This window comes from Anas acuta, chromosome 10 (assembly GCF_963932015.1).
Source record: "Anas acuta chromosome 10, bAnaAcu1.1, whole genome shotgun sequence".
Taxonomy (NCBI): Eukaryota; Metazoa; Chordata; class Aves; order Anseriformes; family Anatidae; genus Anas; species Anas acuta.
In genome coordinates, this window is record NC_088988.1 from 17,702,722 (window position 1) to 17,715,170 (window position 12,449).

General features: G+C 48.2%; 1 protein-coding gene across 2 annotated transcripts in view; it reads right to left on the reverse strand.

The window, feature by feature from the left end:
- The window catches only part of TENT4B (terminal nucleotidyltransferase 4B), a 38,498-nt gene extending 30,662 nt beyond the window's left edge, over positions 1-7,836 (reverse strand). Inside the window, exon 1 of one of the 2 annotated variants that reach the window (XM_068693577.1) lies at positions 7,093-7,836. In XM_068693577.1, the coding sequence (XP_068549678.1) occupies positions 7,093-7,661 (569 nt within the window). In that variant the 5' untranslated portion in view covers positions 7,662-7,836. Of the gene's footprint in view, positions 1-4,607; positions 4,718-7,092 lie in introns of those variants that run through there. The other variant, XM_068693578.1, reaches the window with a different exon arrangement.
- Between the last annotated feature and the right edge of the window lie 4,613 nt (positions 7,837-12,449).

A 12,449-nucleotide genomic window follows, 5' to 3' on the forward strand; every position in this document is an offset into this window, starting at 1 on the left:
CCCTGTAAAATCCGGTGCAGAAGAAATAAATAAAACGCAAGACCATGCAATGCATTATGGTGATGGGGCATTCCATACTGTAAAGCCTTCTCCAAGTAATCGCAGCAAGACCGTGCCTCTTCAGCTGCACATTGCTTCTGAATAATTCAGAGGTAGTTCCCATGCCAAGGAGGACATTACAAGACTGTCAGAGAGGCTGATCTGGAATGAGGGCTGCCAAATACTCTTAATTGTCACCATGGGAGGAAGGAAGTTAACAGATGTTGCCGATGCACCTCGGTCGTGCCGCAGGGCCAGCTCACGGCAGCGGCCGAGGAGCTGCTGCCATCCTCCTCGGGGCTGTAGCACCCCTCAGGTACCTGGTCTCACCCAGATTTTGGGACATTGCTCCTCAGGTCGGAACAACAGCCATCAGGGACAGCTGACTTCAGAAGGGTGCTGAACACAGCGGCACTAATACGTTAATTGGTATTAGGTAAACAGGCTCCAGAGATTCCGCAGGAGAGGTTTTGGGCCGCCTTACAAACACGAGCCCTGTTGCCTCGATCCAGCCTGCCTTGCTTTGACATCCGAAGTTCATATTCCAGGAAAAAAAATCCTGCTGTGTTATCTGTTGTAGGTTAAAGTTTCAAAATGATTAAAGTTCAAATTACTTCTTCTTTAAAGCTACCTGCACCCTAGGAAGAATATCGGAAGCCAGCAGCCAGCTTCCTAGTTTTTGCGCTTTTAATTGCTTATAGCAATATTTTGTTTAGCCCCAATTTCTAGATGAAAGGACAGAAAGCAATACACAAGTGCGACCAATATCTTGAACACTCTTTGGCAGTTCATCCACAAGGGTAATTCAAAGGAATGAAGTCGTAATTTCAGAAATTACAAGCTCACAGCATGTTCGACTAATGAATTAGCATGCAAACTGCTCGCTAAGAACAGCGGTAGTGTTTGTTTGCTTATAACATGTATTATGCAAGATTTTCACTTTGTTTTCTTCAGAAACACTTCTCTCTCTGAGAGGTTTGCAGGTTATGTAGCAGTATCACTACCAGCACGCAAACACCTCAACACATAACAGGGCCACCTCTGTATTCTGGTGTATCTGTCATTTTGGAGAACATGCTCTATATTCAGAGATGCACTCAGAATCACCAACTTACGAGGTCATGAAGAAGAAATATGAAATATTACATTATTACCTATTGAGATTGTAATGTTATGTATACAGCCTCCCAGACTGCATTTCAAAGTTTTAAGAACTCCCAAAGTAAAAAACAGATCTTACTCTCCAACCTGAAATAAGTGCGTACAAGCTACCCCAGAATAAAATGTAACAGCAAGATGGTTAAAAAACAACAAAGCAGAGAAAAAGACAACAACATGCTTCTGTGATACAGGGCGAGGACCAGCAACACAATCTCGCGCTTCCTAAAGCTGACCTCAAGCTAACAGCTTGCCAATTAAAAAGTAAGAGCTGTAACCCCAACACAGTTTAATGTGATACTGATAAGGATTTGGGGTGAGCAGGTCTCCTTTCTCCAACTGCACACTGCTACGGAGAGCACGTATCAGCTCTTGGGAACCAGCAAACACTCAAGAGGGCACGACATGCTCTTCCTATTACTTAATATAGACATCCCCGTCCACCAAAAAAGTCCACCAAACTTCTGTTCCTTATATAGCCGCTCCAAGGTAAATAGGTGCCCAAGTCATAAACGGAATATAAGAATCAGAGCAAACAAAACAGCCCACAAAAATACATTTAAATACTCTTTCCCTGCATGTGTGGAAACCAGCAGGCCTCTGAAGTCCTCTTTAAACTGTTTAAACAAGACATGCTGAAATTTTGGCCCCGTCCCAAGGTTCTGCAAGCTCAAACAATACTGTTATATAATATTTACAGTATATTTCCTACAGGTTTCCTCAAACTGCCTCTAGTCTGACAGTTTCATCTCCTAGGAAGCCTGCTTCTCTCCCCCAGCCCCTCCAAGAGGGTAACAACAGGCTGCCACTACTGAAGGCCGTGGGCTAACAGCTGACTTCGCGTCCATAAAACCCCAATGCCTGCCTTCAAGTACTGCACGAGCTGTCACAAGGGTGCTGCCAGGGCCCTGGGACACAGCACGCGACAAGGCCAAGAGTAACCAGGACTCCTACCAGAGAGGCAGAAGAAAATGATTCGCACTGGACTGACGGCCCTGCAGTGTACCTGAACGCTTACAGGGGTACGGAGCCAAGGGCCAGTACTGTTCTGAGACACCTCCAGGGAGCAGGCAGACTGCCGCCTGTGAACGTTTCCCACGTAGTTGATTTCTGTGCATGATGTATGTGGTGAATTCAACTGCAGCTGATGTTTTGACATCCACTTCTTCATTAGATCCCAAACGCATGCGATCCTCTAAGTGACGACGTGCTGGAAGAGCCGCACGCACCCCTCGCTGCTGCCTCAGCAGCAGTCGCACAGATGCTCCGTGTCTGACAAGCGTGTGCTTTATTTACCTGAAGCACTTGTAGGTATCGAGCTACTGCAAGAGCAAAGCAAGTGCCACCCATGCATTTGATCTGAACTGCTGGGAGTACATGACGAAAACCAGCACGGCTGATTAGGATTTTATCACAGTTCCCTCCCCCAGTCAGGCATTCAGCCCGGCTAGACATTTTGCTGCAGGTACTCACACACACAGCTTTCTCTTCCTGCTCCAGCCCCCGTGGAAATCATGCTGCTGCGCCTGATACCAAGCAAGGGCCCGCACAAGTAAGACCTGAAGAGACACAGGGCACGTTATCTCAGACCGACTGCTGCATCAGTGCGGCTACATGCCTTCTGGTCAGCTCAAAGCTCGACGAGCATGAGCTTGCAGCTGCCTTAGCACACTCAGCTTCTTCCAAAAAAGCGACTACAAGACATGAAAAGCTGGCATACTTCACATGAAAAAAATCCCATTACAACTTCTCCAGTAAGCACACGCGGCTTTAAGTTATTTTCTTCCCGAAGCAGCACTGGTTTTATTTCACGGTACCCTTGTAATCCCGGAGGGCAGCAGGGAACCCCCACGCCGTGCCGACCAATTCGCAAGGCTGAGCCCGCACCCACCTCCAGCGGGGTCACGGGAGGCTCTCCCTCTGTGTCAAAGTCTCCACCAGCACTTCAAAGTGCCGTGAGTTCAGCATTTCAAAACACTTTGTCTTCTGTTTAACCCAGGTTCTTCCTCAGCTGTGCACATGGCCTTTTCCCTCCTAAACTCATACATGAATCAGGGCCTTTCTACTTGAAAGAAGACTCTGGTCAAAATTATCCAGCTTCCTACAAAGTTCCCAAATCCACATCTCCTACCTGGGAGCTGCTTATCAACTCTTCCCTTCAGTGCAAGCACCAGAGAAACACATGAGGAGATGGACCAAACCGAAGCGTCGGTCTTTATTTTTGCTGTTTTGTTGCAGTTCAGGCTTCAGCCTACGCTTGGCAAAAGCGGTCAGGCACCTGTCTCTGTACCCCAGCCACTTGTTGTGCCCTTGGAACTGTGGCACAGTGCTAACAGTTGACTATTGCCCTGGGAAGGGAGGGAATGACAAGAAATCCCTCCACAAACCCCAAAGCACAAATCCTGCATCCCTGAGCGATACTGCCCAGAGTACCACATCCAGGTAAATTCAATTACAGTCCTCAGAGGTATGTTTGTCACCAGAAACATCATAATGATCCTGCACAACTTTAGGTTCATTCCCTGTGCTGTTTGTTCTTTTTAGCACTACTGCTTGCTGACAAAGGCCATGGAGGATGTAAGACACATGGCCTGAATGGGACCAGTGCAAAGCAATCATGGGCAGCACTGGACAATTCGTTTACAGCGGGATTTCGGACCTCACAATGGTAGGAGTGCCAGAACTAAGGAAAGAAGATCATGTGTAATGTGAACATTATTCACAGAACTACAAGTCTGAAAACAGATTAAGGAGAAATATTACAGATATGCCCGGATACGATGTGTACAACAGCACCATTAACTCTGCCAAAACCGGCCACATGCTGAAGGCAGCCAGCATCCCAGTACTGAGGCACGTTCACAAACACTGTGCGGGCTTTGTAAGAAACCCACCCTGAAATCAGAACAACACACTTGAAGCTTATTTCTGAATGATTTGGATATCACCTTACATACAGATAGAGCAAACCAAGAAAATACTGTATCTCAAAAATCAAAAAACTGAGAAGACTCAAACATTTACCTGGACAGCCTAGTAGCAAACTAGTTGCAGGCTGTTAGGTGTTTACACAAACTGCCCCACTAGCTAAGAATTATTGGACTGTTTTTTCAGACAGCTGATCAATGTAATTGTGTATTCAGAGCTGGTTTCACACAGCTGTACACGCAAGAGACATCCCTGCACTGGAAATGTGAATTCCACATGTCAGCTTTCAACTGTGCTTGCCATCAAGTCAGGCCTAAGCTTTCTGAAAAGGGGACAGCTCAACAACACGGCAGCATTCAGGAGACTCTGAATTTAAAGCCATCAGCTGAAAACAGTTATAGGATGGTAGGTAGGGGAAAGCGTCAAGCCTTTCTGATATTTAACATTTGCATTGGAACAATTTAGTGAGGAAAAAAAGATACCTGTTAACACAGTAGTAGTGCCTGTAACAGAGCTCCAGTATCTTTTCCTCTCCTATCAGCTGCCAGGCGTTGCCAACACAAATGCAGGAGCCCATCTCGGAAAAAAGGAATTTAAAACACATATTTCAGCCACGGCCTCATTTGCTAGGTTATGAACCTCTCTGTCCATCCTCACCATACGTGGTGAGACAGCAGCTATTGAAAAGAACCGCGTACGACAGGGATGGGAGCAGCTCAGCACAACCCAAGCAGCTCTGCAGGCTTCGCCACGCCTCGCCAGCAGCCAGCCAGTCACAGAACAATCCGCAGAAAATCTGAGGGTTTTCTGTGCTTTCCTGAGAGGCTACAGCTCCTTTTAATAATTGTTTTCACTATTTTTCATTAAGACTTGTTAGCTAATAGCCTCTTAATACCTCAGGAATAAGTAGCATTTAAAACGAAAATGCCACTTACTTCCATCACTTTGAAAACGGAATTCAGGGGCACATCTTAGAGACACTCTACCTTGCCCCGCTACGAACAAAGGAAATAGCTAAGAGAAAATCTGGGCATCATGTAAACATATGCCACAAATTTGACAGCCAAACCTAGGACAGGCCGACGTATTTGAATGATTTTAAATACTAAGAGGAAAAAAAAAATACACACAGTACATCCATTTGGCTTTTGAAACTTGTTCAAACAGAATTCTGCTGTTGTGACAGCCATCGTCTTGAATTCTTATGTACAGTTATTAGTTTATATCTCTTGAGGAAGCTCACCGCCTTTTCCTACCCTGCATCTCCAATGCCGAGAAAAGGTTTACAGTTTACAAGAGAGAATGGCGCTTCTAAAAACGATCCTCAACCTTCAAGTAAATAAATGACAAGCTAGAAGAGAGACAGAGTCCAAAAACTAACTTACAAAAAATAACACATGGTATTTAGTATGCTTTGAACACATTGCTTTTAAGTCTTGTGAAGGAAGTCATGGAAGGCTCCAGCGTACAGTGACTACAGAAGTTAAAACAGCACACTTCTGCAATGTCATTTTATGAATTATTATAACCCCAGCAGTAAAGGTAACATAGGAGCTGGCAAGAAAGTAGGGAGCCCGAGGCTATAAGAGCTCGCCTTCCAAAACAACCAGCAACTTTGAATATTCATTTTGACAGATCTTACAGAACTGCAGTTTTCAGAAGGCACGAGGTCAACGCTTTCTGGTGGGAGGTGGCAGAAGGACCTTTAGGTGCAAGCTGGGCACACAGAAAGCGACGCACCCAAATCATTACTGATTTCTAAAATGAGCTCTTCGTGGCCTCCTGCTGTCACCATACACCTCAGCCATCCGAACCCTGGAACGAAGCCAGACGTTTTTGTAAAGGAGAAGGATTGGAAAGGGTACTACACCTGCACACGCCACAGCAGAAATCCATACTTAACAAGTCAAATACACGTCAACATGCTCCTGCCAGGGGGAGGAGGGCTGAGCTATGGGTCAAAGCCAAAGGTTATATTTTGAAAAGCACGAACGCAATAAACAGATAAATAAAACATAAAAAGGCTACAGAAGTTGTCAATGGCATTTTATCCAAGGAATCACCCATATCGAAAGCCATCCTCACATTTACAAAATGGGGACAGGAGGAGCTCAGAATGGTTTTTGGGTAGACGGGACAGAAGAGTCGTGTTTGCCTGCCCTCGAACTCCGTGGGCTCGCACAACGCCAACTGATGAGACCTAGGCTCACACAAAACCAGCATGGCCAAGGCACTCAGATCAGCACATGCATTCCACAGTCAGAGCTCCATGAGAACCATTAACAACCCCACACTGCAACCCGTAACGCCCTGTGTGTGCACACAGGCTCCCAGCTGAGCACAGGTGCCTGCACGTGCACTGACCTCTGTCACGGCTCTAGAAAACGCTCCCTGCGTAACCACCCAGTGTGTGCGCTCCCCCTCACAGCAGCGGCTCCTCCTCACCTCACAGCCCTGCTGGGCGCTTCTTCCAGGGGAGCTCCGAGCCGCAGGGGCGTGCGGCACGGCCACGGCCACACAGCAGCGGCTGACAGCGCCGTGCCCCCGCCGCGCTGCGGGCAGCTCCCGGCCGCGGCCCTCCCCGCAGCGGGCCGGGCGGCGGGGGCACGGCGCGGAGGGGGCACGGCGCGGAGGGGGCACGGCGCGGAGGGCTGCGCACCACGTGCGGGGACAGCCGGGGGGGGCCGGACCCGGGCTCCCCTGCCCGCACCCGGGCACGTCCCGGCTCCAGGCGCTGCCCCCCGCCCGTCCCGCCCCGCTCCGGCACCTGCCGCGCCAGGCCCCGCCGGCCGCTCCCGCACCGCCCGTGCCCGGCCCGGCCCTGCCCTGCGCCGCCCGCGGGGCCTGCGCCTGCCTGGGCCCCGCCGCCCGCCTCAGGTGCCGCGGCCCAGCGCCCCCCGCCGGCCCCGGGCCTCCCCCTCCTCCTCCTCCTCCTCCTCCTCCTCCTCCCCCCCGGGCCCCGCTCACCCCACGACGCCCTGGCTGTAGTTGCGCTTCTTCCAGGGGGTGCCGGTATAGGGCGGCTCGGCCAGGCCGGCCTGGGCCCTGCCCGCCGGCCCGTCGCCCAGGGCGGGGGCCCGGCCCTGCGCGGGGGCGCCGAGCAGCAGGCTGTAGTTGAGGCCGAAGGTGCTGGCCTTGTTGTCGCGCTTCCTCTTGTTGCTGGCGGCGGCGGCCGCGGCGGCGGCGGCGGCGGCGGGCGGCACCCCCCGGGCGGGCCGGGCCCAGGCGGCGGCGGCCCCCGGGGGCGGCGAGGCCTGGCGGAGGCTGCGGTTGTGCTGGTTGTTGGCGCTCTCGAGCGGCAGGAAGTCGGGCTGGGGGTCGGCGCGGGGGGCGCGGTACATGCCGGGCGGGGAGGCCGGGCCGGCCCCGGCGGGGGCGCTCTGCTGCTGCTGCTGCTGCTGCTGCTGCTCCTGCTGCTGCTGCTGCTGCTGGAAGTAGAGGTTGCGGACCCCCTGCGTGGTCTCCCAGATCTGCATCCACAGGCGGTTCGAGGGGCCGAGCTGCTCTGGCTGGAACCAGGCGATCCGGGGATCCATCAAACGGGGACCCCACCCCGGCTGCCTCCGCTCCCCGCGCCGCGCCGCGCCGCGCCGGCCGCCGCCGCCGAGACCCTGTCAGCGGGTCCCAGCGCTAATGGCGGCTCCTATGGAAGGGCAGCTCCGCGCCTGCCTGATCGCTGCCGTCGCTCCACAGCCCCCGCCCCTCCTGGCGAGCGCGGCGAGGCGGGGCCGGGCCGGGCCGGCTCTCACACACACACACACACACACACACACACACACGGGCACACTCACACACTCACACCCCGCACACTCACACCCGGCCGGGCCCGGCGTAACAAACGCCCCCGGCCCCCCTCAGGGCACGGCCGCCCCCGGCGCTGAGCGGCGCTGAGCGCACCGAGCGCTGCCCGGGGAGGCCCCGCTGGGCGGCAGGGGGCGGCAGCGCCCACCCGGCCCCGAGGAGCCGCCGCGGGGCCAGCCCCGCGCCCCTCAGCCGCGGGCGGCCGTTCCCCAACGGGTGCCCCCCCCCCGTGTGCCCCTCTGTGACGGCGGGCGGCGGCTCCGGGGGTCCCCGAGGAGCCAAGGGGGAGCCTCGGTGCCAGCCTCGCTGCCACACGGGTAGCGTCACCTCTGCTGCAGCTGGGAGAACGCCTTACACAGGCAGCGAGATGCAGCTGTAGGACGTGTGGTCAGTGCCAACTTTATTTTGAGTAGTCGCATACTACAGCCCTAAACCAGCTTTTGTGTCAGATCAGGCAGTGAGCAGGGATGTCCTGATGCTTCTCTTCGTGTAGTTTCAGGACGGTGTGGGACAAGATTTCTCTGTAGGTAGATGGAGCATGGAGATGCTTTGCGATTAACACGATGCATTTCAATTCCCAGTATCCCACGACATGGAAAGGTTGCAAAGAAGTGCTGGCAGCAAGTCCCGCTGACACACACAGACTGGAGTTACGGCTTCTCTGCCGTCCCCCAACATCCAAGAGCAGGACGAGGAGAGGGTTTTGTCCTAAGGTATCTGAGAGGTATGGCTGAAATAAAACTCAACTACAGTGAGAATCTGTTGGGTGAAATTCTGTCTTTGATGTGGCAGATTTGGTTAATTGCTTTGAAAGTCACCTGAAAACTACCATCCAAAGCCAAGTGGAAACTGGTGGGGCTTGAGCACAGGAGTAAAAGCTCCTAAGTGGGAGAACTGTCCCGAATAACTACTTTCCAAAACACACGTGCTTATAACTGCCAGAATAACTGGAGAATATCAAAAATTATTAGCCTCATGTTCCTTTTACAAAGATACATAAACTGCCAAACTTTGAGTCATCAACTTTCTTTTTTAAACACCACAGAAGAAGGGGAACAAACAACTAATAAGAATTCATGTTATCCTTACAGAGGTAACAGTAACAAAAAAAAATCTGGTCTAAAAAAACAGTGTGATACTACATTAGATTAGGGGGTAAACTGAGAGGATATTACAAAAAAAGGCAAAAAAGAGCACCATACTTGAATGTGGTCAACATGATTTTTAAGTCATGACTTTGAACTTCAACTTACTAAAGAGAGGCAATTCCTCAGAAAAGGCTATTTAGAAACATCATGCATTTTCTAGCTGAGTCAGCCATTCTTCAGTCAAATTCTGGAAGTGCCCTTCACTCTCTAACAAGCAGTGAGGGGGGAGGGAAAAGGCCAATGCAATTTTCCTTAAAAGTTCAAAAAATTCACATCAGAAGGGAAAGAAAACAAAGAATCCCAGCTGAGATTTTTGTTAAAAAAAGGAACACAAAGCCTGGAGAATGTATACTGAAATCCCAATGCATGTCTAGAAGTGGTAAAGGCATTTACATGGCCATGACTCACAGCACCTGGCAGTGCCAGGGCTGCATTAAGACCCTCCCGCGTGTCAAGACGACCACATAGCAGCCACAATAGTTCTAACAGCACACAGATTATTGCGACGATACCTTGTTCCAGCTCACAGGCATTTTGATTTAAGTCCTTAATATAGCAGTAATACAAAGACACCCAGATTTGGCAGAAAAAAGACAAACATCTTACCATATCTTTTGTGTACAATTCTCAAACTATGTTTTTATGTGGTCACTGAATTATGTCTGACATACTGCCTCTCACAGAAGCGAGGAGCTTAGGAAAATAATACAGAAACAAAATGAAGTTAGAGCGAAGTGATTTAAATACATGCTGTTTTTCCTGGAAAGTACAGAAATTAAACAGTTTGAATTTATCTGAAGGATAGACAAAAAACTCCACATTGCTCCGTAAAAGCTTCTTCAGACAGAAAGGCCCACCATGTTCCAGCCCTTGTGGATAAACTTCAGGTTCCTTAATCTGCTGTGACTGTCAGAGTTTTTATTTTCTGCCAATTATTTTAGCGTATTGTATCTTAACAGCATGTCCAGTGCAACTATATTTAGATTGTTTACTCAATTCATCTGTGCCAGAAAAGAATCATTATATTATTTTCAATTACAATTACCATTGCCTGAATTTGAATTTGCAACAGCAAATGTAAGGCTAGATGTTTCTTGCCAGTCCTCTGGGAATGCTTTTACTGAAAATTACTCATTAAGGAAACAGAACTTCAGTTTCTAAGCATTTTTGGTTGGTTGGTATATGTTAATATTCCACAAGATATGTGTTTCATTTATTATACTTAAACTACAAAGTGATTTCAAATTAATTCGTTCTCAGATTACAGTTTTCATTTTATAATTTTACTGTGCTCTGATTTTTTTTTTCCCCTCACTCAAAATACAAATGTAAAACCAAGCCAAACAGTACTGGCTAAACTTATTCTTGTTCCCCTATAGAGAGGATCTTTAAAATAAAACATAATGCAAAAAAAAATACCCCAACGCAGAACATCTGAATGCCAAGGCATGACGTATAAAAAGTACTTCACAACAAATGCTTATTTAAATCTTATCTCGTTTCTTTGCATAGAGGGTAAAAATAAAACCACACAGCAAAGATAACTCCTGATCTACACAGATGGAGATTCAACTTTTTGCAGACTGCAAAGAGGCCAAAGCAGCAGCGAGTGCCACCTGTCCCACTGCTTCTGAACAGCAAGGGAAAGCAGACAGCCCCTCTTCCTTTCCAATCATACTTAACACCATAGACTGACCTAATTCAGCACTTACTAAGGCACGAAATCTCTCTCCAGAGGCAGATTCTGTTGTGCTAGGTGTCAGACAGGGAGACAAAGCAGCAGTCCATACTTTGAAAGAACCGCAGGTTTTAAATGGAAGCACAGACAGATGATGCTTTAGGGACCAGGATAAACAAACCAATTCAGCTTAAGATACCTGTTTTGATACCAGTTTTATCTGTGTGATTACATGAACTGATGAAGATCACTTTCATCTATTTAGCATCTGTTTACTTATGCTGCTCACTGTCTAGATCAGGCCAGTATCTTCCACCTTCAAAGTGTCTCAGAGAGCTGGCTTTGTCTTTATAGGTTGTCAAGGAGCTTATCTTCATCTCACACTTACCCTAAAACTACTTAAATAAATCAGTGCCAAAAGAGCCCACCAAGCAGTTAACTTATGCCGCATCATCTTTTCTGATGCCTTAATATTCCTCAGCTGTGTTAGAACAATTTTTATAGCCCAAAGGATACAGCTTAGTTTTTCTGTACTTGTATCTCTCTTCTCTTTTTAGGCCATGATCTGACACTTCCTCCCATCGCACATAACTTGCTATTTCGTTGTCTTCCACACTTTTCCTATTCTCTTCTATCTCATCCCTTACAAGTAGAACAGGCCCCCTACATTAGCATCCAAAATTACTATCTCATGTTTGTTCACAAGCCACCCATTAGCAACTAAGAGCAACTTACGCCAAGTTAGTAGCTAGCAGGTGATATAGTGAGATTTTCTTTATTTAAAAAAAAAAGAAACAAAAGCGTGTATGTCAAAATACGCAGTTGGCTAATTTTTAATAACCATAATACCACAGAAACCCCAAAGGAATATGATGGCTCCATTTTGCTATGGATCACTGAGAAGGGAAATAGACTTTGATAAGACTATACAATATGGGATGTTCAGAAATTACCTATAAAACTTTCTTTAATTAGTGATGAGCTAATAAAACAGAAAACCCTCTTAAGAGCTACAGCTTCTCCTTCTATCAACCCAAACGTATCTGAAGAGCTGTAGACAGAACAGCCAGCCTGCTAATTTTTCCATACCCTCAGCCAAATAGGCCCACTGAAGTGCTTCAACCTGCTCAGATGAAACTGAGGTGAAGGATTATTTTAGCTTTTCTGTATTAGTTTTAGTATAAACTCACAAGAAACTGAAATGCTTTATGTCCTCATTACTCTTCCAGCTATTAGCTTAGAAATGGCATATGTACCAGAAGATAGAAGGAAATACTTTAAGCCCTAAATCAAAGCACTACATCATACACTTCTACAAGTGATACGGTTTATACTATGACTCTATTTTATAATGGAAAAAAAAAAAAAAGAACAAAAAAAAAACCAAGATTTTTAAGGTATTTAACTGATTAGTGCATACCAGAAACAAAAACAAAACATGAATTCCTACTACTAGGAGAGCTGAAGATCTAAATGACATTCTTTACTTTCATTTGAAGGAGAAAAATAGGGTCTGACAGATCATATTAAAACAGTAGGTTTTCCAGTTGCTGCGTTTATCTGCAACTTTCATATTTGTACCTTAAGAGAACACCACCCCCACCCCTTACTTGTGCTAATGGCCCCTAGAAACAGATTCTGACCTCTTACTTGATGCAAAACCTGAAGCTCTGACACCTGGGACAAAACAATCCCGT